The sequence below is a fragment of the Prinia subflava genome, chromosome 11, assembly GCF_021018805.1.
Source record: "Prinia subflava isolate CZ2003 ecotype Zambia chromosome 11, Cam_Psub_1.2, whole genome shotgun sequence".
Taxonomy (NCBI): domain Eukaryota; kingdom Metazoa; phylum Chordata; class Aves; order Passeriformes; family Cisticolidae; genus Prinia; species Prinia subflava.
Window position 1 is genome coordinate 17734653 of NC_086257.1, and position 25041 is coordinate 17759693.

At 44.8% G+C, this 25041-nt stretch overlaps 2 protein-coding genes across 3 annotated transcripts in view; both read left to right on the forward strand.

Annotated features, from left to right (window-relative positions):
* MCF2L2 (MCF.2 cell line derived transforming sequence-like 2) overlaps window positions 1-5040 on the forward strand; it is a 130968-nt gene extending 125928 nt beyond the window's left edge. Inside the window, exon 34 of one of the 2 annotated variants that reach the window (XM_063407961.1) lies at window positions 626-762. In XM_063407961.1, coding sequence (XP_063264031.1) covers window positions 626-726 — 101 coding nt within the window. In that variant the 3' untranslated portion in view covers window positions 727-762. Of the gene's footprint in view, window positions 1-625 lie in introns of both variants that reach the window. The other variant, XM_063407960.1, reaches the window with a different exon arrangement.
* Window positions 5041-6223: 1183 nt separating this feature from the next.
* LAMP3 (lysosomal associated membrane protein 3) lies at window positions 6224-22600 on the forward strand. The gene is made up of 6 exons (XM_063407962.1): window positions 6224-6349; window positions 9629-10380; window positions 11500-11622; window positions 14401-14458; window positions 14994-15161; window positions 18419-22600. The coding sequence occupies exons 1-6, from the start codon at window positions 6304-6306 to the stop codon at window positions 18556-18558; spliced, it is 1287 nt and encodes a 428-aa protein (XP_063264032.1). The 5' UTR covers window positions 6224-6303; the 3' UTR covers window positions 18559-22600.
* Window positions 22601-25041: the final 2441 nt, after the last annotated feature.

Sequence of the window (25041 nt, forward strand, 5' to 3'; positions counted from 1 at the left end):
TCATCTGTTCTCAGCTTTGGTTCTGACCTAACACCCAAACAGGTTGCACTGGAAAAGCTGAATCTGAGCAACTCTGCAGATCAAAGGTTTACAATTCTAGACTAATATTTGTCCATCCTTAAATATAATTTACCAAAATGTGTCCTGCTTTTCTTCTGGTAGCAGAAGAAAGCAAAATCTGGCACAGCCATTCCCTGGGGATCTGTGATGGAGAGCTACCAGCACTTTATTCTGAGTTACTGATCTCTTTTGATTTTTTTTTTGGTCAGTTTGTTAAAGTGGAGGAAATCCTTTTTGAACCTCAGGATTCTTTGCTGTGGTGTAAAGAGTGTTGGGTAACTGCTGCTCCCTCACCTCCACAGCAGGTCAGTCCTCTCCTCACCAGCCCAGTGATGGCTCTCATTTCACTGGCATGTCCGGTGCTTCAAAAGAAGAACAAAGCCAGGCACACATTACAGTTACACACCAAAAGAGCCTCCCTTGCCTTTCGAGGGAATTAGGAGAGCAGTAGAATTGTGATTTTATGTTTTATTTTATTCCAAGCTTTTAACAAAGAACCTCGAGACTGTAGGTGGAAAACCCTGTAGACATTTTGTAGTGACAATGCCCATGTCCTCCTTTTCAGACACGTACAACGATTCCTGCAGCACAGCCTCAGTAGAGTCAGACACGAAGGAAAGTGAGGTGGCCAAAAGCTTCCCAGCAGAACAGAGGGCTGGCAGCTGAACAGCAGGACCAGCCTTCCTCAGGACCCCGTCCACCTGTCTTTACCTTGGGTGGACACCGGATCAAAGCTGCCTTTCTCACAAGCTCTGAGGTTCATAATCCACTAAAATTTTATCAATGTGAACAGATGAGAACTGTGCTGTCCACCTGGCAAGCTGGGAAAAACGAACTTGAAAGGAGCATTAAACATCCAGAAAACATCAAACCTACCTTCAGTATTAGAGGAGAAAAATGCTTCTTGCATTGATTATCAAACTGTTTCAGAAGATGTGGCCTAAATTAGGTCGACAGCAGAGCTGAAGAGTTTCTATGCACGCACCTTTTGGCAACTTCGCTTGAGCACCACATCACTGCAAAGGAGCACAGTGGTTACGAGTCCTTGCTCCACCCTGGGGTCACCGGGAGGTTTTTCCATTTGCTTGCCTCTGGCTGTGCCTTCCCTGTCCTCCTTAATTCCAGCTGATACATCATCACAAATGTGCCCTTTTTGCAACACCAAAAACCCCACCTGAGGGTGGCTGTGGGAAGGAGACTCCTGGCTGGGCCGGTCAGGGAGGCTCGGTGCAGCAGTGACGGGACTCCCTGCTGCACACAGCGTTCCACACCTGGGAGGTGCAGGGCTGAGCAGGGGAGTAAAGACCTGTAACAGCTGTGACAAAGAACACTTTGAACTCTTTTCTACAGTCAAAGTCTTTCCTCTGCCCCCTCTACAGTCTCTGGTTGCTGGATCACAACCCTTTGCATTTGGTGCCGAGAATTGAGTGGAATGCCATTTACTGTCACATATTTGAGTAGACTGCATGCTTTCCTTGTGTGCTGGGCTATGAGTAGATACATTTCACCCCCCATTTGGAATATACTTAAGCATTGCAAATAGGCAGTGAGCATTAGATGCTCCGATGAGTGGATAAAGTGTTGTTGTTAAATAATTCTTTCCAGGACGTTTGATGAAAGGACTGTACCAAATCTCTGCCACATAAGGATGTAATGTATAACATAAAGTGATTACAGATGGTATGATTCTTACACAAGCCATTAGCTCATTTAGAGCAACTGTTAAGGCATTTTGATGGTAATTGGGTCTTAGGTCCCACAAAAGCTGCTAGTACTTTAGTAAAGATAAATATTGACTGCAGGTTGCAGACAGGCAAAGATCAGTCTGGTAAAAACGAGCCCAGAAGAAGCTCAAGAGTGAGTGAGTGGCTTTCACTCTTAGGGATGTTTTGTTTAACCCTCAGACTAGTGGTGCTTTATGTAAATAACAAAGGGCACTAAAAGCACTAGAAATGGAGATTAAGCAAAACCAAAACCCGCTCTTTACTAATTGAGCCTCTGAGCAAAGCAGTTGGTGTGTATCACTTCTGCTCTCACCTTGCAGGGACTCGAATGTTTTCCTTTGTGTCTCAGCGGAGGCTGGCATTGCAAGTACCTTAGTGTGAGTCAGGATAGCTGTGGAGCAGGTAGATAGTCCTCTTTGAGAAAAAGCCTTGGAGCAGGTAAAGGCTTAGATTTTTTTTTTTGCCTATGAAGATTTATTGCTTGATTATAAGTTGCACTGTAGTGATTGATACCCATGGCTCTTCTAACATTCCATATCTAAACTCTGTGATTTTTGACATTTTCTGTTCATGACTAAAGGATCTGAGAGTTCTGTACCTTTCTGGAAGCTGTTTTTGTCCTACAGAGGTAGGAGCTTGCCTGTTTCTGTTGGTCATTTACCTCAAAAATGACATGTAGGCTCTCAGGAACATGAATCCTCTTGGTCTGCTGTGGTTATCAGCACCTTGCAGGAAGAACTGATTCTTTTCAGTCCTCTAAGGAAATATGTAGTGACATTTTCTTATAGTGCAATTACTTTATCCCCTCTCTAAAATGAGTTCATTCTGGTTTCTCTATTACTCTCAGTAATTTTTGCACAGGAACAGTGCTGCTGTCTACTCCTGCCCTAAGCATAGGAGAGGAAAGGGTTAGGGAGCTTTGATTGCACATTAGTGAGTATAGTGAGCTTGTGTGTGTGGGAGGGTTACCCTGGGTGTATGAAACAGCCAGAATGAAGATTTGTGACATTGCTGATGGATGGAAAGACAAAAACCTGCACTTTGGAGTTTTATTTTTGAGCAGTCTCATTCTGATTGTGAAATGGCAGTGGGAAGTCTCTGAACTGAAGATGACAAGTCCGGTACTGTCAGTCCATTTCCTACCTCTGCACGAGCAGGGTGACAGTGTGCTGGTCCTACATCCCCTGCTGCCCTGAAACCTTCCTGTAAAATGGGAGCTATTGAATTTCCCACTAAATGCTAGATTTTACCATGTATACAAAAATTAGAGACCCTCCAGGGAAAAGCAAAGCATTCAACCCCACATGCCCCAGTGTGCCCTCCAAGGGTGCCACTGGAGGCATCCTGTGGAGCAGTCTAGAGCTGGAGCAGGGAATGGAGCACTGAGGAAAAGGGTCCTCTCCCAGCTCCAGACCATCTGTCATGGCAACTGCAGAGGAAGGGGCTGGATTATTGCATTCTCCTCCCTACTTTGTTTTTGAAAGCTTTTTCTTTTTTATTTTTTCCCACCCAAAATCTCATGTCTTATCCTGCTGGACCAAAGTTTGAGTGTGTCCTGCTCCACGGATGCCCTGGGGATCCCTCTGTCCCGTGGCTGTGCAGCAGTGGCACAGCACTCTGGCCTTTGGGAGCTGCCTGTGCCACACCTCCCTGGGCACACTGAGCAGGAGCTCACAACCATAACTGTGTCTTTAACCTTTCTGCAGTGCCAGCTGCCTCTTTCTGCCTCCACATTCCCAACCCAGAGCACAGAGCAGCCCTGGCAGGGTCTGCTGGGCAGTGACAGGGCCCTTTGGCTGGAGAGTCAGTGAGACAGGGCCACTGCAGGGCTGGCTTTGGGAAAGAGTGAGTTCAGTGGCACACCAGGCTGCTGACAAGTCCAAAGGAACAATCTTCTGGCTTTGCTGATCAGACAAAATGGGGTTTGATGACTTTTTGAGTTTTTTAAATAGTATGCAGGATAGTCTTTTAATTAGTATATTTCTGTCAAGCAAGGTGATAATTAAGGGAATGACTCCCCATGTATAGGAAGATGATTTGGTAAAGTCCAGCAAGACTAATAATGTGTGTTAGGGTATGCTTATTCTGTCTGTAGGTCTTTGACACCATCCTTTTCAGGTGGATGGAACTAAAAATCATAGTTTTCAAATAAGGATTTCATTTCAGTGTTGTTTGGAGATGATACAGTGACCATTTAGAAGTCATTTAAAAGTAATGGTTGTGACTAAATTTTGGCTGTAGAAGACACCAGATCCCAGGTAAATCTGTGCTGCAGCAGCCCTTGCTGCTGGCCCTGGGCCAGGGCTGCTCACCTGCCCTCCAGGCTGAGGGTTTGCCTGAGCTCTCCTCCCTCTGCTCTGCTGCTCTTCTGCAAAACTTCAGAAACTTCACATCCTCAAAGCTGCCCTCAGACCTGCTCACTCAGGTGTGGGAGGGCTGCAGAGTCCTTCCTTACTGGCACCAATGGCAAACAGACACAGGCAGCTGCATGACACACAATCCTTGTTTTAGTAAACCAGGCTAAAACAGAATCAGGCCTGATCCTCTCCTCTCACCTGTGGATCCTCTCTCCTCTCTCAGTGGAGAACCAGACCGTGGTCGTGGTCTTGAACACAAACAGCTGCAGCCAAACCACATCTGAGCTCTGGCTTTTCTCGCCAGTGACAGCAAAGCTCTGTGTGTGTCTCACGTTCTGGTCGTGTGTGTGATGAGAAACCATTTCATTCCTATGATTTTCTTAGAGTCTTGATATTCCAAACAGGATTGGGTATGAGAAAGGCCATGTGCTTCCTTTCCAAAAATACTCAAAGACTTCAAATATATATATATAATTAGAAATATATAAGAATAATAAGAAAAAAGATCCAAAATGTGTATTTCTTCTTGCAGCTGGACTGAAATAGCTGCTAAGATTTCCTCTCCCCAGCCGAGAATTGGTACAGTTTGTTTTTCTTACATGATTTCCATGGTGTTGATAATGATGTATTTGTATATTGTGACTGATGAGAGATAATCAGACAGGGAAAGAACACAGAATTACCTGTCCTTTTTTCCAGTCAAGACAGAATGTATGAATTTATTACAAGAAAAAAAGTGTGCAAATGAACTTCCTGTAATTAGGCCATTCTGACCTGTGTAGAACCACACTTTGTTTGAAATTTATAAAAATTATAACTAGTACAAAACTCCGTGGTTGATGTCTCTATATGAAGCAACAAGTAAAATGAGATTTTTTTTTTCTATTTGAAATAAATTAATTACCAGTAAAGGCACATTACCAGAGCTGAAAAAAATCCACACATATGTCCAATATAACTGTAATTTGTCCAACACATGTGTCAAAAGGCAAAGTAAGTTTTTTTTTTCCTTTACCCATCTCCCTTAGTCATGTTCTGAATTGCTGGGACTCTTAGGAGTGTGCAAAGGTTCACACAGCTCAGAGGAAGTTGTAGATGACTTTTTAATAGTTACTCCTGAATAACTATTTTACAACTATTTTAGTTGTAGATGACTTTATAATAGTTACTCCTGAGATATCTTCATGCCTTTGGCTACCAGTGTTCATTAGGGAGTGTTAATTGACCCAAATACAAACTGTGGATCATGCAGAAAGGCAAGCAGGTAAAAATAAGAATGTAGAAACACACTGCAAATCGAGCAAGATAAACTGGAACTGATTTCATGCAGTATCCACATTTCTGGGGGCAAACTTCATCTAACTTTTCAAGTCCTTGGTGTCACCACGTTCCTGCAGCGAGAATTGGTTTGAGGAAGAGAAGAATTAGGAGCACGCCAGATGCCAGCGTGGGGGCTGCTTTGTTCCCTGCCCCAAGCAGGCCCTGGCAAATGCCCGGGGCAGGGAACGCCCAGGGTAGGAGTGAGCGATGCTCTCTCTCCTGCTGCACATCCCGGCCCCGGACTCCGTGCCGAGCCGTGCCGAGCCCTTTGTGTGACAGCGGCGTTTGGATGCAGCGCTCCAGGGACCCCCACACCCACCCGAGATGGAGCAGGCCTGGGAGCAGAGGATGGCAAGAGCCCCTCTGCGCCTCTGCTCAGCCCTGTCTTGTAGCAGGTGCTCTGTGGAGATGGTCACACCTCTCCCCTTCCGTGCCTTAACATAAAAGATGGAATTTGGTCTTAAATAAAGTGTTTTCCAAAGAACAAAGGGGAGGCGCTGATTTACAGGCTGTGACCCTCTGCTGGGGCACTTTGCACCAGCTTCTCAGAGAGGGAGGGAGATGCACGAAGCTTTCCCCGACCTTGCAGAGCCCCGGGTCTCCACCCAGTCAGCCCAGCAGTCATTTCTCTTTTCACTTTCTTTCCTAACCATCATTTATTTCCTTCTGCGTGAGTTTACAGACGAGAGGCATCGCTCTCCCCCTCTCTCTCCACCTCCTGCCCAGCCATGTGACTGAGCACTCCCTGCACCGAGTGAAACTTTGGAGTCCGCGGCAAGGCTGGGTTTCCTCTGCACCGCTCCCCGGGGACGAGCAGCGCTCAGCCCGCAGCCGCGCTGGCCATGGGGAGGAGCGCACGGCACCGCATCTGGCTGACCCTCGCCTGCGGTGAGTAACAGCGTCATTTCTACCTGAAAAACGGCACATTACGCCAGGTTTATTCCCTTGCAGTCAGGACGGCACCCAGCAGACTCAAACCTTTGAAGAGTTTTGTTGGTAACGCTAAGGGTGCTTTCAGTAAAGTCCCACTGGCAAGAAATAAGCATAACTGCTGTTAATTGCAGCTGGTATACACTTGCTTTGATGTTTTGCTCTATATTTTCCCTTGAACTCTGTGTGAAGGAGTCAGTTCAAAGCCATGTTAGAAGCCGACTTTTCTGGCTTTGCTTGTCTTAATGAAAAATAATTTCCAGTCCTGCAGAACTAACTGAAAATCCTGAGTGAGACAAGCAGGAAAGAAAAAAACTAAGGAAGTGTTGCTCGAGTCATTAATTTATCTGCACTGCAAGATGCAGAGCAGGATCAGGAAAGCAGGAGTGAGGCAGGGGCTTGGAGAAGACAGGCTGGGGCTTCTCTCAATGACAAAGCCCATCAGAGTCACCACTTGATCCTTGATGCTGCTCTGTGAAAATCTGGGGAGCCATACACATGAAGGGAATCTCCCAGTGCTTTTAAGTCACTGCTCACCACCTGCAGCAGCACCAAATTTTCCTGGTGAAGAGGGACAAAATATGATTTAATCTGTGGAATGGCCAAGGGTTTGAGCTTGCTGTTGGGTGAGTTCTGCCATCAGTGCACAGGGATCACACAAGGAGCAGCCCCCGGCCCCCTCCCAGTCCATGAGCAGGGAAAGTGCCCAGGGACTCGACCATGAGCAGCTCCTGCTTTATCTCTGCTTTCCTATGCCTGCTTCATAGCCAAAGTCAGCTGAAGTAGCTCCAAGACACACGAATGAAAGGGAGGGCAAGATCAGACTGAGAAGCAACACTAATAATTCAGTGGTCAGCAACCACTTTTGACAAGAAAGAGCTTGTTTCCTCTGTTCCTTACCTGGTTTTGATATTTACTTTAATAATTCGTAGTGATGTTTTATTAATGTCACAAAGTCAAGTCTTTCTATGCAGACAGGGAATGAAACATAATTCGTGCTGAAGGGATAAAGGTCAAATGGACTGGAGGGAAGCTATGACAGAACTGAAACCTCTCAGAAAATCTCGGTGCTTTTCCAATTCCTCCAGCAAACCAAAGCAGCCAAGGCTGGTGAAAGCATTTTCACTGATTATAGGAGCTGGGTCAGGTTTTGCATCCACTCAGAATCAGTAAACTAAACAGGAGCATTTCCCTGGCAGCAGAAAGCAGAACAAAGCCACTGGGCAGAACAGATGAGTGTGGTTAGATGAAAAGGGGAAAAAAATCCCCAGTAAGAGTTTCTGTCACGTACCCCAGTACAGGCTGAGAAATGGCACAGCCAGGCCATGGCACTGAGCACTCTGCTTCCCACTCAGGAGCAGAGCTCTGATGTTCCTTGTGACCAAAACTTGTCACCAGAGCACAAAAAGGGATCTCCAGGCCCAGACTGGGAAGTGAATTTCTGAGAACTGTGCTGGTCCATTTCCGAGAGTTTTGTTCTGAAGCATTGCAAGGAGGCTGTCAGGGCTCTCACACAGCCCTTGGCATCCATTACACACAATTTTGGTGCTGAAGTGACACAAGGGGACTGCAGCTGCTTGCTCTGGGAGATACACCCCAGGGTACTTGTATCCCTCAAGCAAAATGTTGCTTGTGTGAAGGTCTGAGTTGGCTTTATGGGAGGAAAACAAAAGGGAACTACTTGGGGGTGCAGAGCTGCCATTCCTCGAGTTTCTGTGGCCTGTTCTGCAGGCAGAGCCACAAAAAGGCTGTGCTGGGGGAGCTCACGGCTGCTTTCTGAGCAGAGCCAGGCTCCCAGAGAGGAGTGTGGCCATGCCAAGGAGCCACAGAAGCTTTCCCAGCCTCAGCTGCAGGGTAGGTCAGGGACCCCATGGGCAGAGCCCCCAAACCACCTCCAGCAGCCACCCAAACACAGCCAGTGCCAATGGGTGCAGCTGGAGAGAGACCCCTGCCCATCCCCGGGAGCTGATGTGGCCAAATGCCTTTTGGGAACACAGGCCAAGCCAGTGGATGTAGCAGTGTGGCCGTGCACTGGCACAAGGCCCAAAATGCTTGGAGTAACAGTCTGGTAGTCAGCCAGTGAGCAAGAGCCATGGGTCATCCCAAAACCATTTCTGGCTTTACCCCTCAAGCAACCCTGTCTGGCTGAATAATGAAAAATTATTGGGTTGAAATGATATTTTCAACCCCAAAAAGTTTTATTTAAAAGGTATGAGGAGTTTCATTTAAAAGCTAGGTGTGGCATTCTAATATCTCTTCAATAATATTTCTTTCTACATCTGTGTTACCTGATCAGTAATCAAAACCAATCTGTGAACTGAAAACTAAGACCTACAGACTTGTGTAAATTTAAATACGGGTTGTTTCACAGTCTTAGAGGGGAAGAAAGAGTGAAAATTTCAGCTTCTTTTTTCTTGTTTTTATCATGCTGATACACTTGGATGCAGCTACCCATAAGTGGTGCATGGCAACTGCTCTGGCTTTCCCCTGGCCCCAGAAGGAGATCAGTCATCTGCTGAACAGCTCTGCACCAGCTGTGGTAAAGCACAGGGGAAAGGGAGAAAATAAACTAAAGTTCATATGAATTATGCTTTTTTAGGTGCATTTTGAGAAAAAAAATCACTTTTTTTTTGAGGCTTTTCAACTGTCTCAAGTTGCACTTTGATGGTAACACCTGAAGTGGCAGTCAGATATGTTCTGTACAGCTCAGAGTGAAACCCAGGCAATTTTAGGAGTATGGAGTACTTACATTGACATTTCTGCTCTTCTCCAGCATAGCCATTTTAAGGGAAAATTGTGGTAAGGGTTAAGATCTGTGCATCTGCTCTTGTTTCTTTGATTTTTATGTTGAATTTGATTCAAATCCCAGTAAGTTTTATTATTCTTACTTAGTTTATATATATACAAAAATGGTTAGGTTTTGTGAATTCAGCTGTTATTGAAAATCTCTTGTCATGATGAGTGACAACAAATAAATGAATAAATTGACGAACTTGTGAGATTGCAGGAAAGGATTTGCTTTTGTCTACCTACTCTGTAAGGAGAGCTTACTAACACCTAATATGAGTGATATTAGGTGTTAGTAATAGGCAGCACACAATCTGAAAACATGAAAGCTAAAACTTAAGGCATCAGTATCACCCATTTGATAACAAAGCCAGTGCAGGTATGTTGTGGTTATCCACATAAAAGTGAAATGTAAAGGTTTCTAGACCACTGACTTCGGTTTCTTTGCAGTGTTTTCCTCCTGCTTTGCTGAAGCGGCCCTGGGGGTCGAACGCTCTCCAGACACGACGTCTTTCCACCAAGCGGCTACTTCTGCTCAGCCACTTTCCTTTTATCATTCCTCACCCCATCAAAGCACCACAGCTCATTTTAACAGCACAGGCCTTCTTCAAACAACACCCGTGAGCCACAGAACCACTGAGCAGACACCGGAGCAGCTCCAGGCAGCATCGGCTCCAGGGCAGCCCGGGGCGGCCGGGGCAGGAGCAGGCACCGTGTCCACAGCGCCCACAGACAGCCCCAGCACGGCCGGGGTTACGGCTGCAGAGAGGAGCACAACCTCTGTGTCCTCCACCGGGCACGGCAGCACACCCACAGGGACTGCGGCAGCGGCCACCAGCACCTCCCTGGAGCAGGGGACACCGAGCACGGCGGGGACAGCCGCCACCAGCGCCCCTGCAGCCAGCGGCACGCACAGGGCCGGGCCCGGCACACGGGCACAGGGACAGACCACAGCCGTGAGCAGCACAGCGGCCACCCACACAGGGACACAGACAGCCCCCACATCGTCCCCTGGCAGCACAGCGGCCACCCACACAGGGACACAGACAGCCCCCACATCGTCCCCTGGCAGCACAGCGAAGCCCCGGCCCGCCCCGCAGCCCTCCGCCATCCCCACAGGCACCTACAGCCTCTCCGGCGGGAACGGGACCTGCGTCAAAGCCGTCATGGGCCTGCAGCTGATGGCTCGAAATGTAGAGCAGGTACAGGGAGCTGAGCTTGGCGGTGATTTTATTCATTGGCTGGGGTTCATTCTTCCTCTTTCCGAGCCATTTTCAGAATTAGCTTTACTGTGATTGAAATAAGTGGTTTGCTGCCAGTCCGAGGCCCCCCATGTGCCACAGCGTCCCAGCTGCTGTGCTTTGGCCTGTGTGAGGGCGATGCCAAGGGGACGTAAAGGGGCTTTCTTACCTCAGTGATATTTTTGTGGGAGTGGTGCTGGGGCAGGAGATCAGCCTGCAGGGTTATTTGTGCTTCCCAGAATGGGAGATGAGTTAAAATCTGAACTGACCTCAGGTAAGAGCTTGACACCATGAGTTGCAACAAAAGGAAGAAACTGCCAGCTCGCAGACTTGGCTTTAGAGGTGGGTTGTCCTGAATGCTGATGTAAGGACATTTCAGGATCACGGGAACTTTCAGGTCCTGCAGAGCTGGTCCTAGAAGTGATCCACTGAGAAAGATTCAGAAAAAGATGTCATACAACCTGAAATGGCAATTTTGTCCCTCAGGCTTAAGGTTTTGTAGCCTCCATTAATACAGCACGTGGAGCTACATCCTCAGGCTCTGGAGTTCTTATGCTCAAGCCATCCCTGTTACAACTACAAATATTTGTGTTTGATATCTGAATATTTCTAACACTGGATGACTGTCTAATGTTGGTAAAGGGAATATTCATCCCTTGTCCTGGCAAAAGCCAGAGAAAGAGCAGGATTCCCACCCTCACCAGACCATATTAGGATGTTTATAATAACATAGGGTGCTCCCTCTTTCTAAATTACCATTTGTACTCATCTGGCCCTGCCTGAATCATATCAGTTCACTGAATGAACAGAAACCAAATATTTCCTGCCAGCCTAATGCACTGGAACAGCTCAGTGATGTGTCAGACAACCACCAGTGCTGATTTATGAGTGGGGAACGACCCTGGCAGGCAGCACTTTGGCTGCCACCACCACTGGCTGGTTCATTCAGCCACGCAGAGCCTGGGGGCAAAAAAAGGGCAAATCTCTGCATGTTTTAAAGTTATTAAATCTCTGCATGTTCGCTTTTGAGTTTCCCCCTGCTCTTCATCAGCAGCACTGCCATATCTCTTCTCTCTACAGGAGCAGATGGAATATGTGACTGTCAACCCTAATGTGACAAAGATATCTGGGAGCTGTGGGATGGTGCAGTCTGAGCTGAACTTAACTTTTAATGGAGGATTTGTAAACTTCACCTTTGTAAAGGTAATTCTTGCATTTAGAGGGAAGGAATGTTTAGGACCGGGAAGCAAAACTTGGGCTGGCTTTGATCCATCTTGAGCTGTGGGAAAAGGCATTTATCTATCTCTGTGCTTGTTTTCCATCTGTAAATAACTGCATGGTTACTCCTGCTCTTCCCAAAGGGCTAGAACCATAGAACCATGGTTTAATTAATTCAGGCTGGGAAATACCTCTGGAGCTGCCTGGTGCAACGTTGTGCTCTCAGTACAGCTGACTTCAGTGTTAAATCAGGTCTGTCTGAACTTTCAGTTTGGAAGTGAAGGATGAGCACAGCTCTGCCATCCTCTGACAGAAAGTTCCAGAGAGCAGTGTTAAAGCTGCCCATCAAGCAACACAAACTCTAGGAACAGCCAAGCAAAATCTGAGTCTCTTTTTTGCATAGGTAAAAGTCTGATGGGAGGGAAGGCCAGGCCTGCTGTTTGCACTGGAGTGGTGCAGAGGGAGGGGGTTTGGGACTGCAGTGCAGGAACAAGGTGTGCTGGGAGCTCTGACTCACCCTCAAGTTGCTCTCAAACATTTGCTTCCCCTAAGAGCCAGCTGGGGTTGTCAAACTCAAAGGACAGCCTGTGCAGTTTTAAGTGCCCAGGAGCCATGACACATCCACAGCTGAGGGACTCTAATTTCATCTAATTTCCAAGTGGAAAATTCTAAACAAGGGAACTGCAAGAACAAAATTGTAGATAAGTGGCCTTAAAATACCCCATACTAGGGAGACCTATAAACACACACAGAAACTTGAGCAAGATGGGACCTCCTGCTTACACAGTGGGAAACTCAGCTTTGTTTTTGACATTGTATCTATTAATTCTATGTTCCCCACTGGGGCCACATCACAGGTAGGTGTGGCTTTAACACAAGCTACCAAGACTGCTGCAGGTTTTACAAGCACAGGAGAAAATCCCTGAGTGCAGCCATCCTCTTGCTAACTCAGACATTTGCACATTTTGTGAGGCAGCACTATTTACTGAAAGCTGTAAAGGGCTGGGTGATGATGCCAGCAGAGGTCAACCAGAACTAACACTGTATATAAAGTCATTAATGGGCAGGAACACGGCACAGGTTGGATCCCATCAGACTCTGGCAGGTGTAATGAACATCAAGGCCATGTCCTGGAGCCCCACAGCAGCTGAGGGCTGCATCTGGCCATCACTGCTGATCTGTGTCATCCAATTAATCGTGCTAAAGTGTCAGTCTTGCAGCCTGGTTCCAAGCCCAAACTAGAGACAATTAAGAAAAATACAAATGGTTAATCAGTCATTTTCATAGAAAGTCCAAGACGGAACAGCAAATTATACCCCACATGTGTAATTAATTCTTGAACAGAGAAAATATTTTGATTTGTAGTCATCTTTATTTTCTGGCAAAAAGTTTTCCAAGAGCTGCAGAGGAAAAGTAGGGTTAAAAAATGAAGGAGGTCTTTCAAAACAAAGGATCAGTTCAGACCCTGAGTGTTTGCTTTAAATGTGCTTCCTGCAACAAGAGGAGCATTTTTGGTGTTACAAGAATCCTTAGAGAAAGGCTGGGGATTCAAGTACCCAGGAAAGGCCCAGGTTGCAGCAGTGCTAAGGAGAGTGATGTGAATGTCAGGAGGTGCTTGACCTGCCTTGCCCTGAAAAACGTGGTTTTTGGCACAGCATTAGACAATGCACCCTCCACTTAAAGATAAGCCTCAAGAGCATAGCAGGGCTCAGCTTGGACTGCTTTGAAATTCGAGTTAGTAAGAAAACAATTTGCTGCTGGCTTTTTGTGTTTGGTCCCCACAGCCTCTTTCGGTGCTTTGAAGCACGAGTGCTCCAGCAGTGGCACTTGTGGCTGTCCCTGGTGGGAGAGGAGCTGGCTCCTGCCCCAGGGCTGGGGTGGCAGAGGAGAGGGGCTGGTGAGTGCTCACCACTCCAGTGGCCTCTGCAAAGGGCTTGAAAAAAGGAAGTTGTGTAACCAACCCACAAGATGTGAAGTAGGAGCAGGTGTTTTCCCCAAGCAAAGTTTTCAACTGTGGCCAAACAGAAAAAAGCACTGGCACCCAAAAATGGTCTTGTGTCACCTAATTATGTCTTTCAGCTGGAATAATGCTGACAACCTCTTTTCTGGTGTATTTCTTTCTTTAATATTCCCTCTCCATCCTAGCAGTTTTTAACTGGGAGCACAGGAGACATTCCTGTCTACTGCCATTTATGCACCAGCTGCACTCACCAGTCCCTGTGTGCTCACAGCAGGAATTCCACTGGGCAGCAGGGCTGCTGCATGAGGCATCACATTCTACTCCAGTACTGATACCAGGGGAAGTTCCTCCTGGGAAGGGGGTTGAGGGCTGGCTCTCAACCTTTGACACTCCAGGGCAGGATGGTGTCCAGGCTGCACCAGGGTTTCAGGGCACACGCAGCCTGGCTGGGAATCTTGTTCTGTGTTGTTGTACCAGGTGCTTTCCATGTCAGCAATCTTCCTACTTTTGGTTATCACAAGTATCTCATGACTGCCCAGCTTGAGCTGTTTGTGTAAAATGACATCTGCATGGTCCCATTTCACTGAACTGAGCAAAACTGGTAGCAGCAAAGATTCAGAAAAGAAAAATACATGCAAGAGAGTTGATTCTTGGGTCTCAAAGATGATTTACAAAGTGTTTCTTTGGGAAATTCTTTATGACCATTTTGCTGAGATAAGCTGTGTTTCTTTTCCCTGCAAATATGAGTATGTATACAGATACATCTTCTATGAGTATGTATAAAGATACATCTTCTTTTGCAGGAAGCTCCAAGTTACTCTGTCACTAAAATTGAGAGCAGAATACAGTTATCCTCTGAAGGTCAGTGATTTTACTCTATCTTAATTTCATATCAAACTGTTGTGGGTGTGGGATAAGTTTTCAGATCTTTAAAACACTGGATTTTGCAAATACATGTTTTATCAATCTTTCAATATATCATTCACCTAAATCTTATGGTATAAAAATGGAAGAGAAGGGACCTGGCTGCAGTTACATCACTATTATTACATTCTCTTTTTGATCTCAATAGCTTTCTCTGCCCCACTCTTTCAGAATAGAGATTACTTCAAACCTTGCCTGCTCCTGTGAGCATTTTAAGCCCTTCTTGCAGACTCAATTTGTTAAAATGTGATTTGAAGAAGCATCTGAAGTTTTAGCCACTTTTTCAGTCCTAAGCTCAGCTGAGTTGCTCGTTGATAGTTAAAGCACTCATTTAAACATGTAAGAAGAATAAATGATCGTTTATGGAGAACATATCCATACTCTAGTCACCTCTGGGACCATTTTACCTGAGAAGGATGTTGGTTACGGTGGAGTCATTGTGGATTCTCTTCTGTCTCTCTCTGGCCTCCAGGTATGCTTTATTATGCAGCCCTAAATGAGAAGCTGTTCACAACAAAGCTGGGGAATTCCTTTAAGTGTGTCAGCAGGCAAATCTTCCCCTTGGAGAGGAACTTCCAGATCCTCTTTGTTGATATGCAGCTGCAGGCGTTTGACTTTGTGGGTAACCAGTTTGGAAAAGGTGAGTAGAAGGATACTTTTCCACCCTTCCCAGGTCTACACTGTCAGCACTCTGGTGGCCTGATGGATGTAATCTGCTAAATTGTACCCATACACGTCTCACTGCTGTTTTCTCAGCCTCTCCTGAGTCATTTCCAACACAGTGCTATTACATATGGAAGATGGACAAATATCTTTCCCTCCTGCCTTCAGTACCTTCTGTTTCACCTTCTCATTAAAAATGTTCAACTCCACAGACACGATTTTCTTCTTCATCCATTTTCTCCTGGAACAAGCAGAGGTGTGTTCACCACCAGTGCACTGCCCAAACCCCAATATGCAAAGTTCATTTCCAGGTCACTGTTCTCAATATAGTCAGATTTCAGCTATTTTTAAAGACTCCTGATATTCATACTGTCCCACGGCAGCAGCAGCAAAACTGCCAGCTAATAAAGGATATTTGTGAATGCAGGATGATATTTTCAGAGCAGCTGTGTCTAGACATGATGAAATTTGCTCCTGAGGAGGGGCACAACTGGCCCACTCCCAGCTTCAGAATTAAACATGATGTTAATTTATTCACTTCATCTTTTCTTAGAGAAGTGCCACAAAGAGGCAGTCAGGTATATCAGTAAGAGACAGTGACCAGAGAAGGGGACTCAGTGGGACCCTGTGGTCTCTTTCAAGCTGTCCATCTTCTCATTTCTGTGGCTTCCTCTCAGAGCATTTCCATACAAGGACTCAGGTGCCCAGAGGGGCTGACCAGCTCTCCAGCCCTTCAAATGCACCAGTAAAACATTCTCTCTTCTGCACTTGTCTTTCTGCATGCTTACCAAATATTGCCCCTGTATTCTTCCTTTTACTTTAGATCTGTCTTTTGACCCAGTTTGGCTCTGTATGACCAATCCTTCTTCTGTTGGGTCACCATTTTGGTTACCTTTTCCATTCTGAAAGGAATATAATGGAAAACAACATTTGGGGCTTTTTAAAGACATGGTCCTTCTCCACACTGAGAATCCCATCTATGCTCTCATTCTCATGAAGAATTTTCATGGGATAACACAGAGCTGGAAGAACTCATGGGATCCCATCTGGTCCCCACATTCCCATTCAAATGTGTACAATGAATGACTTTAATTATGGGATTAGGTATGTCCTCACCTCTAGGAGAGACTCAGCAGACAAAGATGTTCTCTGTTCTCTCTCTCTCTCTCCCCCTCCAAGTCAGACTAATCTCTGCTAGTCAATACCATATACAAATTTAAATCAGTTTTGCTCTTAATCAGAGAGCTGAGAAAGCAGCTCCCACCTCTGAAATTATTCCCCTGTGGCTATAAAACAGTCATGAAACTCTTGTGTATCAGCTGCATATGCAGATTCTGAAAGAGAAAATCCCCTGCGAAGGAATGACTAAACACACCATCACCAGCCTCCTACCTTCGGGTGTCTCAAGACTGATAGTTTCACTTCTGTTGCTCCTGATTTGCTTATCTTTAAATGGGGAACAAAAAGAAAACATTAATGGTCACTGGTTTCAAGTTCCTTACAGTTTTGTACAGATTACAGTCTTATATCAATAGCTTGATCTGTTTGAGTCTGGAAAACTGTAAAAGGGCCTTCTGTACTTCAGTGTATCAGACACAATCCCTAGAGTTCACAGAGTTCATTCCTTCATTCCCAATGTTTCATCAAAGCAGAATGGCCAATTCAAACATCTCTGGCTTTTACAACACTTAGATGCAAATACTTTTCAGCTCATTTATCAGCAGGTTACATTAACCAGACAGAGCTTTTAAAAGGCAACCTCTAATAGAATGCTCATGCCTTTGGCTTTGTGGCATTGCATCACCATCTGGATTAGAGCAGAAGAGGATCAGACTTTGGGAAGAGCCATGTGGAGGCTCAGGAGCTGTGACATGATGTCATGGCCTCCACATGTTCCCTGGGCTCATTGCCCACTGACAGTGTAAAATTCCCATGGGGAAAAACCCAAGCCAAGCTACAACGTGTGCCAGCACAGTCATGGAATAACAGCTGAGGTTTTCATCTCAGAGCGCTGTTGAAACCTGCCTGGGAACAGTCACAGGGAGTGAGAGGGGCACAGGGTACTGGATCTCCCTCATATCCTCGCTATAAACTGGATTTGCTGCTGAGCAGGGATGCACTGTGGGGTTTGGCTGACCTTAGAAAACAGTTTGCTCTGCAGGTGCCACTCGCAGCACATGACAGAGGCCTGCCTTTCCCTGGAGATCCAGTGGAAGATGTAGGTCTGATCCAATTCTGGGGTAACACATTAGTGGTCGTTCCCAGACATTGCCTTCACTCTCAGGACTGCACTTGTATTTTGAATTTGAGGCTGATCCTGCCATTGTTACTGGTTAATTTTCCATTTCTGTCAGACCCACGCGGTGCAGTCTCTCCATAGGAAAGCCGCCAATTTACCTCAGTCTAGAAGTTCTCTTTAAAGTAATAAGTTTCTGTTTAATCAGAGCATGATTTGAATATCCATTTAGGTAGGAATAGGCTGAGGAAGCCAGGATTGCATTTTCTGTAGCTAAGAGGTATTTTTGGAGTAATATCTTTGGATGGTCCTTCAAAGATATGATTTGTGTCTGATATCATCATATGTACAACAAAATTGCAAAGGTACTGCTAAAGCAAATCCCTGGACTATGTCCACAGCTACTGCCTTCCTAATCTCTGACTGTTCTGAGTTAGCCACCATTATCCACAAATATTCTGAATTAAAGAGAGAGAACAATTAGAGTTTGATTTTTCTTAGAAAACACTGACTTAACAAGGATCCCTACTGCACTAATGATGTGCTGGAGTATGGGCTTCTGTCTCTGGCCTGACCCTCTTCACTGGGAAGGAGCAATCAGATGTCACACAGGAGCAGTTTTTGACTATGCAGGCTGTGTCTTGCTCTTTCAGACTGGCACTTTGTATTGTGATGCTCCTCATCTGCTTTTGGGAAGAAAGCTCCTGCTGTGTGTGTGCTGAGTGGTGAAACAATTCCTGCAGATGTGAGGGAGAAGAGCCACTCTCTAGGGAAGCACAGAGCTACTGCAGAAGGGGCAAGGGTGGTTTTCTTGAGATAAGGCTCACCACAGATAAAAAGTGTAGCAAGGATAGCTTAGGAAAAAGAAAGAAAATACAAAAGAAAGCAAGGGTTTGAGAACTTCTGGCTTGTATTTGCCACCTTTTCTGGAATACAGATGAACAGTTTAGGCGTATGGTGTTCTGCTATAACATTCTCTGATCTCCTTTTCTTTTCAGAAGAAGAATGTTTTCCTGATAGAAACAGCAAAGTAGCTCCCATTGCAGTGAGCCTGAGTATCCTGGGATTGTTTGTCATTGTGTTTGCCACCTTCCTGATCTCCAGGAGGAAGCCACACAGAGGATACGAACGCATCTGAGGTGCCCTTGTGCTTCCAAATGTGTGCAGCAAGCACAGAAGTCACAGGAGTTTTTGCTTCTGCCCAGCAATCTCCCTGTCCTGAAGCCACATTTTTAAGTGAGATGACACCATGTGTTTTCAGCTAATGAATGTTTCTAGAAGGAATTTCTTTAATGTGGGGAGGAGAGAACTCACACCTTCTCCTTTAGGCTATTCTCAGCATCTAATTTAGATGTAGTCCAAAGTGAGGAGCCTAAATTTTCTCTGTTATCAACAAAGGAGGTAATTCAGATCACCTAAGACAGATTCCTAAAAATAGCTTAAAGCAAGCAGTATCACTATCCCTCAGAAAATCCTTTAGGTTTGTTAATGATGGGGTTTAGATTTATCAAAAGATGTAAGTCTGACCTTCAGGTGAGTAAACCAGAGGCCACAGCTCCAGACAGCCCTGCTAACTGAGAGCTCACTGAAAGCTTTTTCAGAACACGACGTGTGCCAAAATCTCAGGGGAAGTGTCCAGTGTGTCTCCACTCACAAGTAAGTTCTCCCCAGTCCTACAACACAGTTACTCTTCCTAAGTGCCTGGGGTTCTCCCACTAAGCAAAGACACGGTGGTAATTGTGACTCTTACCCTGGAGCTTGATACATTCCTGGTCTTGTGAGAGCTCAGGATGCACTGCTCAGACATGGACCCATCACAGTAACCACATGAGCCCAGGAAATGTCCTCTGCTGGGGCAACAGGGTGGTCACTTAATCCAGAAAGATGCCACACTCACTGGGAATGCCTGGGATTCAGTGACCACCACTGGGCACCTGCACGAGGTCCATGAGAAATGGAAGTCCACTGATGATGTATGATCAGGACTTCTGTGGGAAATAAAAGCTTGCACAGGCTTTGGACAAACTCTGCCCAAAAGTGAGTATTCTCCAGCGTGCTCACTGCTGAGCAGCTGGGTTTTCATAAGGAAATCATTTGGAGTTGCTTTAAAGCAACTCCACTGATATACTTTGTAGTCTATTTCCTGCTAAACCAATGATGAAGGCATGAGAACAGTAATTGCTTTTGAGATTTAAGTCCAGTTGTGTTCTTTTGTTGTAACAAGGAAAAGCTCCTTGTCACAAAAGATTTACATGCACAGAAATGTGCACATACACACACAGGCACATGTGCACGTGCCACACAGTCTGCTCTCTGAAGCAAGTGACATCAAGGTGATAAGAAATTATGTACAGAAACATTTGCCAAAGAGAAAATAATATTCACTAAGAGCACACTTCCTCCAAGGAGTTAGGCTAATGGCTGAAATTTTACTAATAGAAGTTTGACCTGGAAAAGGACTGTGGAATGGCACTCATTAAACAAAAGAAAGATTGAAGTCATACACAAAAATGCCTTGACAGTTTAATCTGTATCTAAACAAAATGGAAATGCTGGGAGCCAATTTAATTTCTATGAATAATGGCCAAAATCCTGTTATTAATGGTAATGGAACCTCACTGGATTTTCACTGGATAAAATTGATGGTTATGTCTTGTCAGATATTCCTTTAAGTATTTTAAAAATAGTTTTGATATTTTACTAGAATTTCACCATTGCAAGTTTACTTATTTAAATGAAGAAAGAAAAGACATTCTTCCATTCTATGAATTAATTAGAGATGTGTGTCTGTGTGAACCAGGAAACATGGTTATACTGCTCTATAATCAGTATAATATGTAGCTGTGGAAGTAATTAGCATTCTCTAGAAATGTTCCCTTTGAGTCTGAATGAACCAATAAATAAGAAAGATAAAGACAATTTTGAAGCCCTTTTACACTTGGAGAAACATCAGAACCAGCTGTGAGCACAGCAACAGCTGAATACATTTATAAGGTAAAACAGCACAAGAAATAGGATACCAAACTTTCAAGCCTTGAATACAGACACAGTGATTTGGACTGTATTCAGTTGAATACTCAAATTGAAATGTAAGTATTTCAATTATTCTTTTGCAAAGGGCTCCAGCACTGTTCATAATGCTTAGTGAGCTTTACTGAGTTCATTTTCCTTTCCTCCTTCCCCCCTTAGCAGACAAGAAGCCACTGGACTCAGACCCTGGGCCTCTAATTCTCAGGGTTATTTAATACTAAGAATCTGTCGTTTAGAAAGAAAATTTTTGTACTCAATTAAAGCATTCACCTTTTTTTTTTTTAAATGAGATGTCTGGGAGGAAAGGTAAATAGATGAAGAGCTTCTGTTTGAAAATGAGCCTGTGCCTGCATAGGGATGTCACTGTCCCAGTCTGCTACACGTGGACATTTTAACAGCAAAAGCTGCCTAAAAAGCTCAGCACATGGTCTGGCCCTAAGCTGTTCTGGCCAGGGATCAATAGACATCTTTCCCTTGTCAAAGCTGAGTCCCATTTCACATGTTCTTTGGACTGTTGGATTGTGTGATCTGTGTTACTTCTGCTGACATGGATATAGCATTTGCCTATTCTGTTCTGAAAGATTGCTTTATGTTAATATTCAGTCTTTTAAAAAAGTCTGATGAGGACAGAACAGAGTTACTAATGACTGCAAATTCTGTGGTTAATATTGTGACACCTGGTATTTTTACTAATGATGCATGAATAATATTTTTCCCCACAGTTTTTATCTTTCTACAGTGAATCAACCTTTCGATATTGAACAATGTTTGGATTCAGATTTACCTGATTTGTTATGCTTTTTCTGGCTAGTTTTTGTTTGCTATTTTTCTGAAGCTGCATTCTGCCATTTGTACTCTGGGCTTGCTCTAACTGGCACGTGGTGCAAACCAATGAAATAATTGGATGCTCCCAGGACCTGCTGCCAACATTGCTGCAGCAAAATTAATCCAATGCAGTTAGTGCTTTACAGCAGAAGTGTGTCCATTGGAGAAATCCTTACTGCATCAGGAGATCCCAGCCTTGAAGCGCAGCCTTTCTCCCAGCTGTGGCCCAGCCTCCATCCTGGCACCTCCACCCCAATCCCAAAACCCAACCAGCCTGCAGCAGGGATGTGTGTCAGCATAGCAGGGAGTGTTGCCTCTCCAAATTTGATGCTGAATTAGAATCAGACAGCCCAGCTGCTCCCTGAGCTGCTGTGTGCAGGTCTAAAAGCTGAACGCACGTGTTTATTTTCTGCCAGATTTAGGAATATATTTAGCTGGTACTTTTTTATCTAACAGAGTGGGTTTGAGGTCTCCATCCCACTGGGAAGACTTTATAGGGGTAATTAGTCTCGGTGTTGCCAGACTTGCTCTTTTAAACATCTTGTCCGAGGAAATAACTTGAGCAAAAAGTCCCTAAAAGAACACCATACAAAAGGAGGATATTTGATGATCTGCTTGCATACTAGGGGAGTCATAACAGCCATACCATGGGGCAGCAGGGCAGTTTTGTCTGCTGTGGGAGGAGATGAGGCTGCATCTGGGTCCCAGAGTGACTCAGCAGCCCCAGCTCCCTTCTTGCCCCAGCTGCAGACTCAGACCAACCCAGCCCTGAACCAGAAGGTGCTGATCAGGGTGATGTGATGCACTGATGATGTGGTGCATTGATGATGTGATGCATCCACCAGGGAAGCAAAGCTTGGCTTCTGTGCAAGCATGTGCTGATCAGGAGGCCATGGAGCCATCACAGGGACAAGGAGGTCAGCACATCCCTGCATCCCCACATCCCTGTGGCCCCTGGTGCTCTGCTGCAGCTCCCATGCCCTGCCTCTTGCTGGGGTCTCTTGCACACCCAAGACAGAATGAGGGCATCCCAGAAGCACAATGATGTCACACTTGGACAAGTCACTGAGTTTAAAAAGTAAGGTCTAATTTCTTTCAGTCCTTTTTGTTCTCTGATGAACAAGTGCAAATTAAGAAACAGCTGTTAATTCAGTTGGAAGAGGAAGAGAAATTAGATTGGCATCTTGAATATATGAACATGGCTTGGCTTATCACTTCTATCTTGCTATAATGTATGGCTGCTAAAAATAACTTACTATGAGAAGATACGCTCTTTATTTTTCTATTGTTGGTGTTCCCATAATAAAGGTTGTATTTAATCTTTAGAGTGCATTGCTGTGCAGTGGTTTTATCTCTGAAATGGTGGAGTGAGTCTCATATGTTGTGCTCTTCATGAAGCAAATGTTGTTAGATGGACTGAAGGAAAGAAGGAGATGTGGTAAAGATGGGGGAGAAAGAACAATCTCTCTGCTGCCAGCAGCTGATTGAGGAACTTGGCTGTTGGAGAAGTGCCACTGAGGGCAGCAGAGAAACCCTAACTTCCTTCAGGGATAAAATACCAGAATTATGCTTCATGTCATTTCTGGTGTTAGTACACATCCCTACATGATGGATAATTTAATGTCAGAAGGTGAAAAGTTTGCAAGCCCCGTGATTTGTCCTTCAGAAGACAAGCAGGGCTGTCTGGAGAGCAGGGGCAGCTTGCTTGGCCTGGTACAGTGTTAAATCTGGTGCTAGTTTTGCACCTATTTAGCGGGCAAGGTTCTTCACTTGTTCATGTTTTAGAAGCTGGGCTGGTAAATACACACCTGTATGTGTATTACATGTGAAGGCCCTCAAAGGCTGCTGGTGTTTCAAAATTCTGTCTTTCTTGACAAGGTTTAATACCAGATGGAGGAACAGTCCACTGTTTTACTTAAATGCAAAAAGTCCCATCTATGAGTCACACCCTGGACTGTCCCAGAGGCACAAAGGTTTGGAATTCACTGAAGAAACCTTTGCATCAGAATTATTTAGAAGATAAAAGGAGGTGTATTTTTTAAGCATCAATTTGAGGAAAAGAACAAGTGTGAGAAGAGAAAGATTTCTGTGGAGTTAACCCTTTGTGATGAAGGTGACAAGACTTGGACACTACACTTTTTCCCTCACGTCCAGGGCTGTGGCCATTGCATGCCAACAATGCAGGGAAATGTGGGTCTGGAGTTTATCTGCCACAGCAACAAAACACTGCTGGGCTTTCCTCAGCATCTGGGCTTTCCCAGCTAGCCACAAAATGTCACAAAACATACATTTCCCTTTTTCTGTGAGTCTTATTGCCTATGGAATTGGTAGATCCGAAGTACTTTATTAAATTATAAACCGATTCAATTTCTTACTTAGCTCTTTCTTCACAATTTTGGTAGGAGCAGGTTGCATTTCCAACATGCAGCAACAAAATAAATGGCTATTGGGAAAAAAAAAGGTGTTCAATCTGAGTCAGGATATCTGTGTTCATTAGAGACACAGATCTTGGTTTTGAACCTCAGTTTTACTGAGGCTTTCCTATATCAGAAAAATATTTGAAGACTATGAATCATGAGTCCAGCCAATGTTTAACCTCATTTTACCATGGAATAACGTTGTTGTCATTAAGTCAAGGAAAATGAATTAATATTTCAAATTACATTTTTCACAACCTGCTCATGGAAAAAATTGTTATGAGCAAACTACTCAAATTATTAATGAAAGCAGCTTTCAAAATATGCCCAGCTTCCACAATAAAATTAAAAAAAAAATGTTGCCGACCCAACTTACCCACTACATCAGTAGGTTCACTTGAGTGCTTCTGACTATGGATGTGCACATCAAACATGTTACTGGTGCCACTGAGGAAGTTATTATTTCTGCACTGAAGCTTTATTACACTGCACTTTCAAACATCTATATGTGATGGTCTGGTGATCCTGCTTGACTTTGCAAGCCCTAAATGCCCTGCTGGCAGGATGCCTCCACCAAGAGCAGATTTGCAATATAAATGAGTTTGCCACTTCCATTCTTTCTGTTGCTAAAAGCATCAACTCCTCTGCCACCTCCGATTTATGTAAAATATCTGTAGCTCTCCCCAATGCCCAACAGTTAAACTACATAAAATGCTGCCACCTTGTGTTTAGAGACAAATTAAACACAACATTTACAAAATCTGGATTATGAAAGGCAAAAGTAGGATCTACACTGTCAGCATCTTATGTTGAAGAAGATGGGAGTGAGTGGATTATGGAAAAGCGGAAGCTTCACTTAGTAATTCATTTTTTAAAATCCCATCCTTAGAGCAAGTGCTGATCCCTGTTGCAGTCAGGTGCAAGGGATGCAGAAGCTTCACTTAATAATTCATTTTATAAAATCCCATCCTTAGAGCAAGTGCTGATCCCTGTTGCAGTCAGGTGCAAGGGATAATTTCCCCAAGCTGATCTGGTGTCTGTTTAAGCTACTTGAACCATCCAGTCACTGGTGAGGGATCACCACGGCAAAACAGCAAGAGTGGAGCAAGCAGAAACTGTTAATGCGCCAGAGTATGGAGAATACATAAGACATTAAACACTGCCATTATTGCAGTTGATAGCTTGTGTATTCCTGTTGAGAAAAAGCACGGTTGCTTTGCTATTTGTAAACAACAACTGGAAATACTGATTTTAACTGTGCTGGGGCTGGGCAGGTTTAGTAAGACCCTGCACTGGAGTGGCTGGGCCTTAAACGGATAGAAATTGGGAAGAAATTCTCCCCTGTGAGG

Bases quoted from the DNA above. Each gene is read 5' to 3' on its own strand.
- LAMP3 (XM_063407962.1), top strand. From the start codon at position 6,304: ATGGGGAGGAGCGCACGGCACCGCATCTGGCTGACCCTCGCCTGCG. The intron at 6,350-9,628 runs GTGAGTAACAGC...GTTTCTTTGCAG, and splicing joins CTGGCTGACCCTCGCCTGCG to TGTTTTCCTCCTGCTTTGCT. The intron at 14,459-14,993 runs GTCAGTGATTTT...TCTGGCCTCCAG, and splicing joins AATACAGTTATCCTCTGAAG to GTATGCTTTATTATGCAGCC.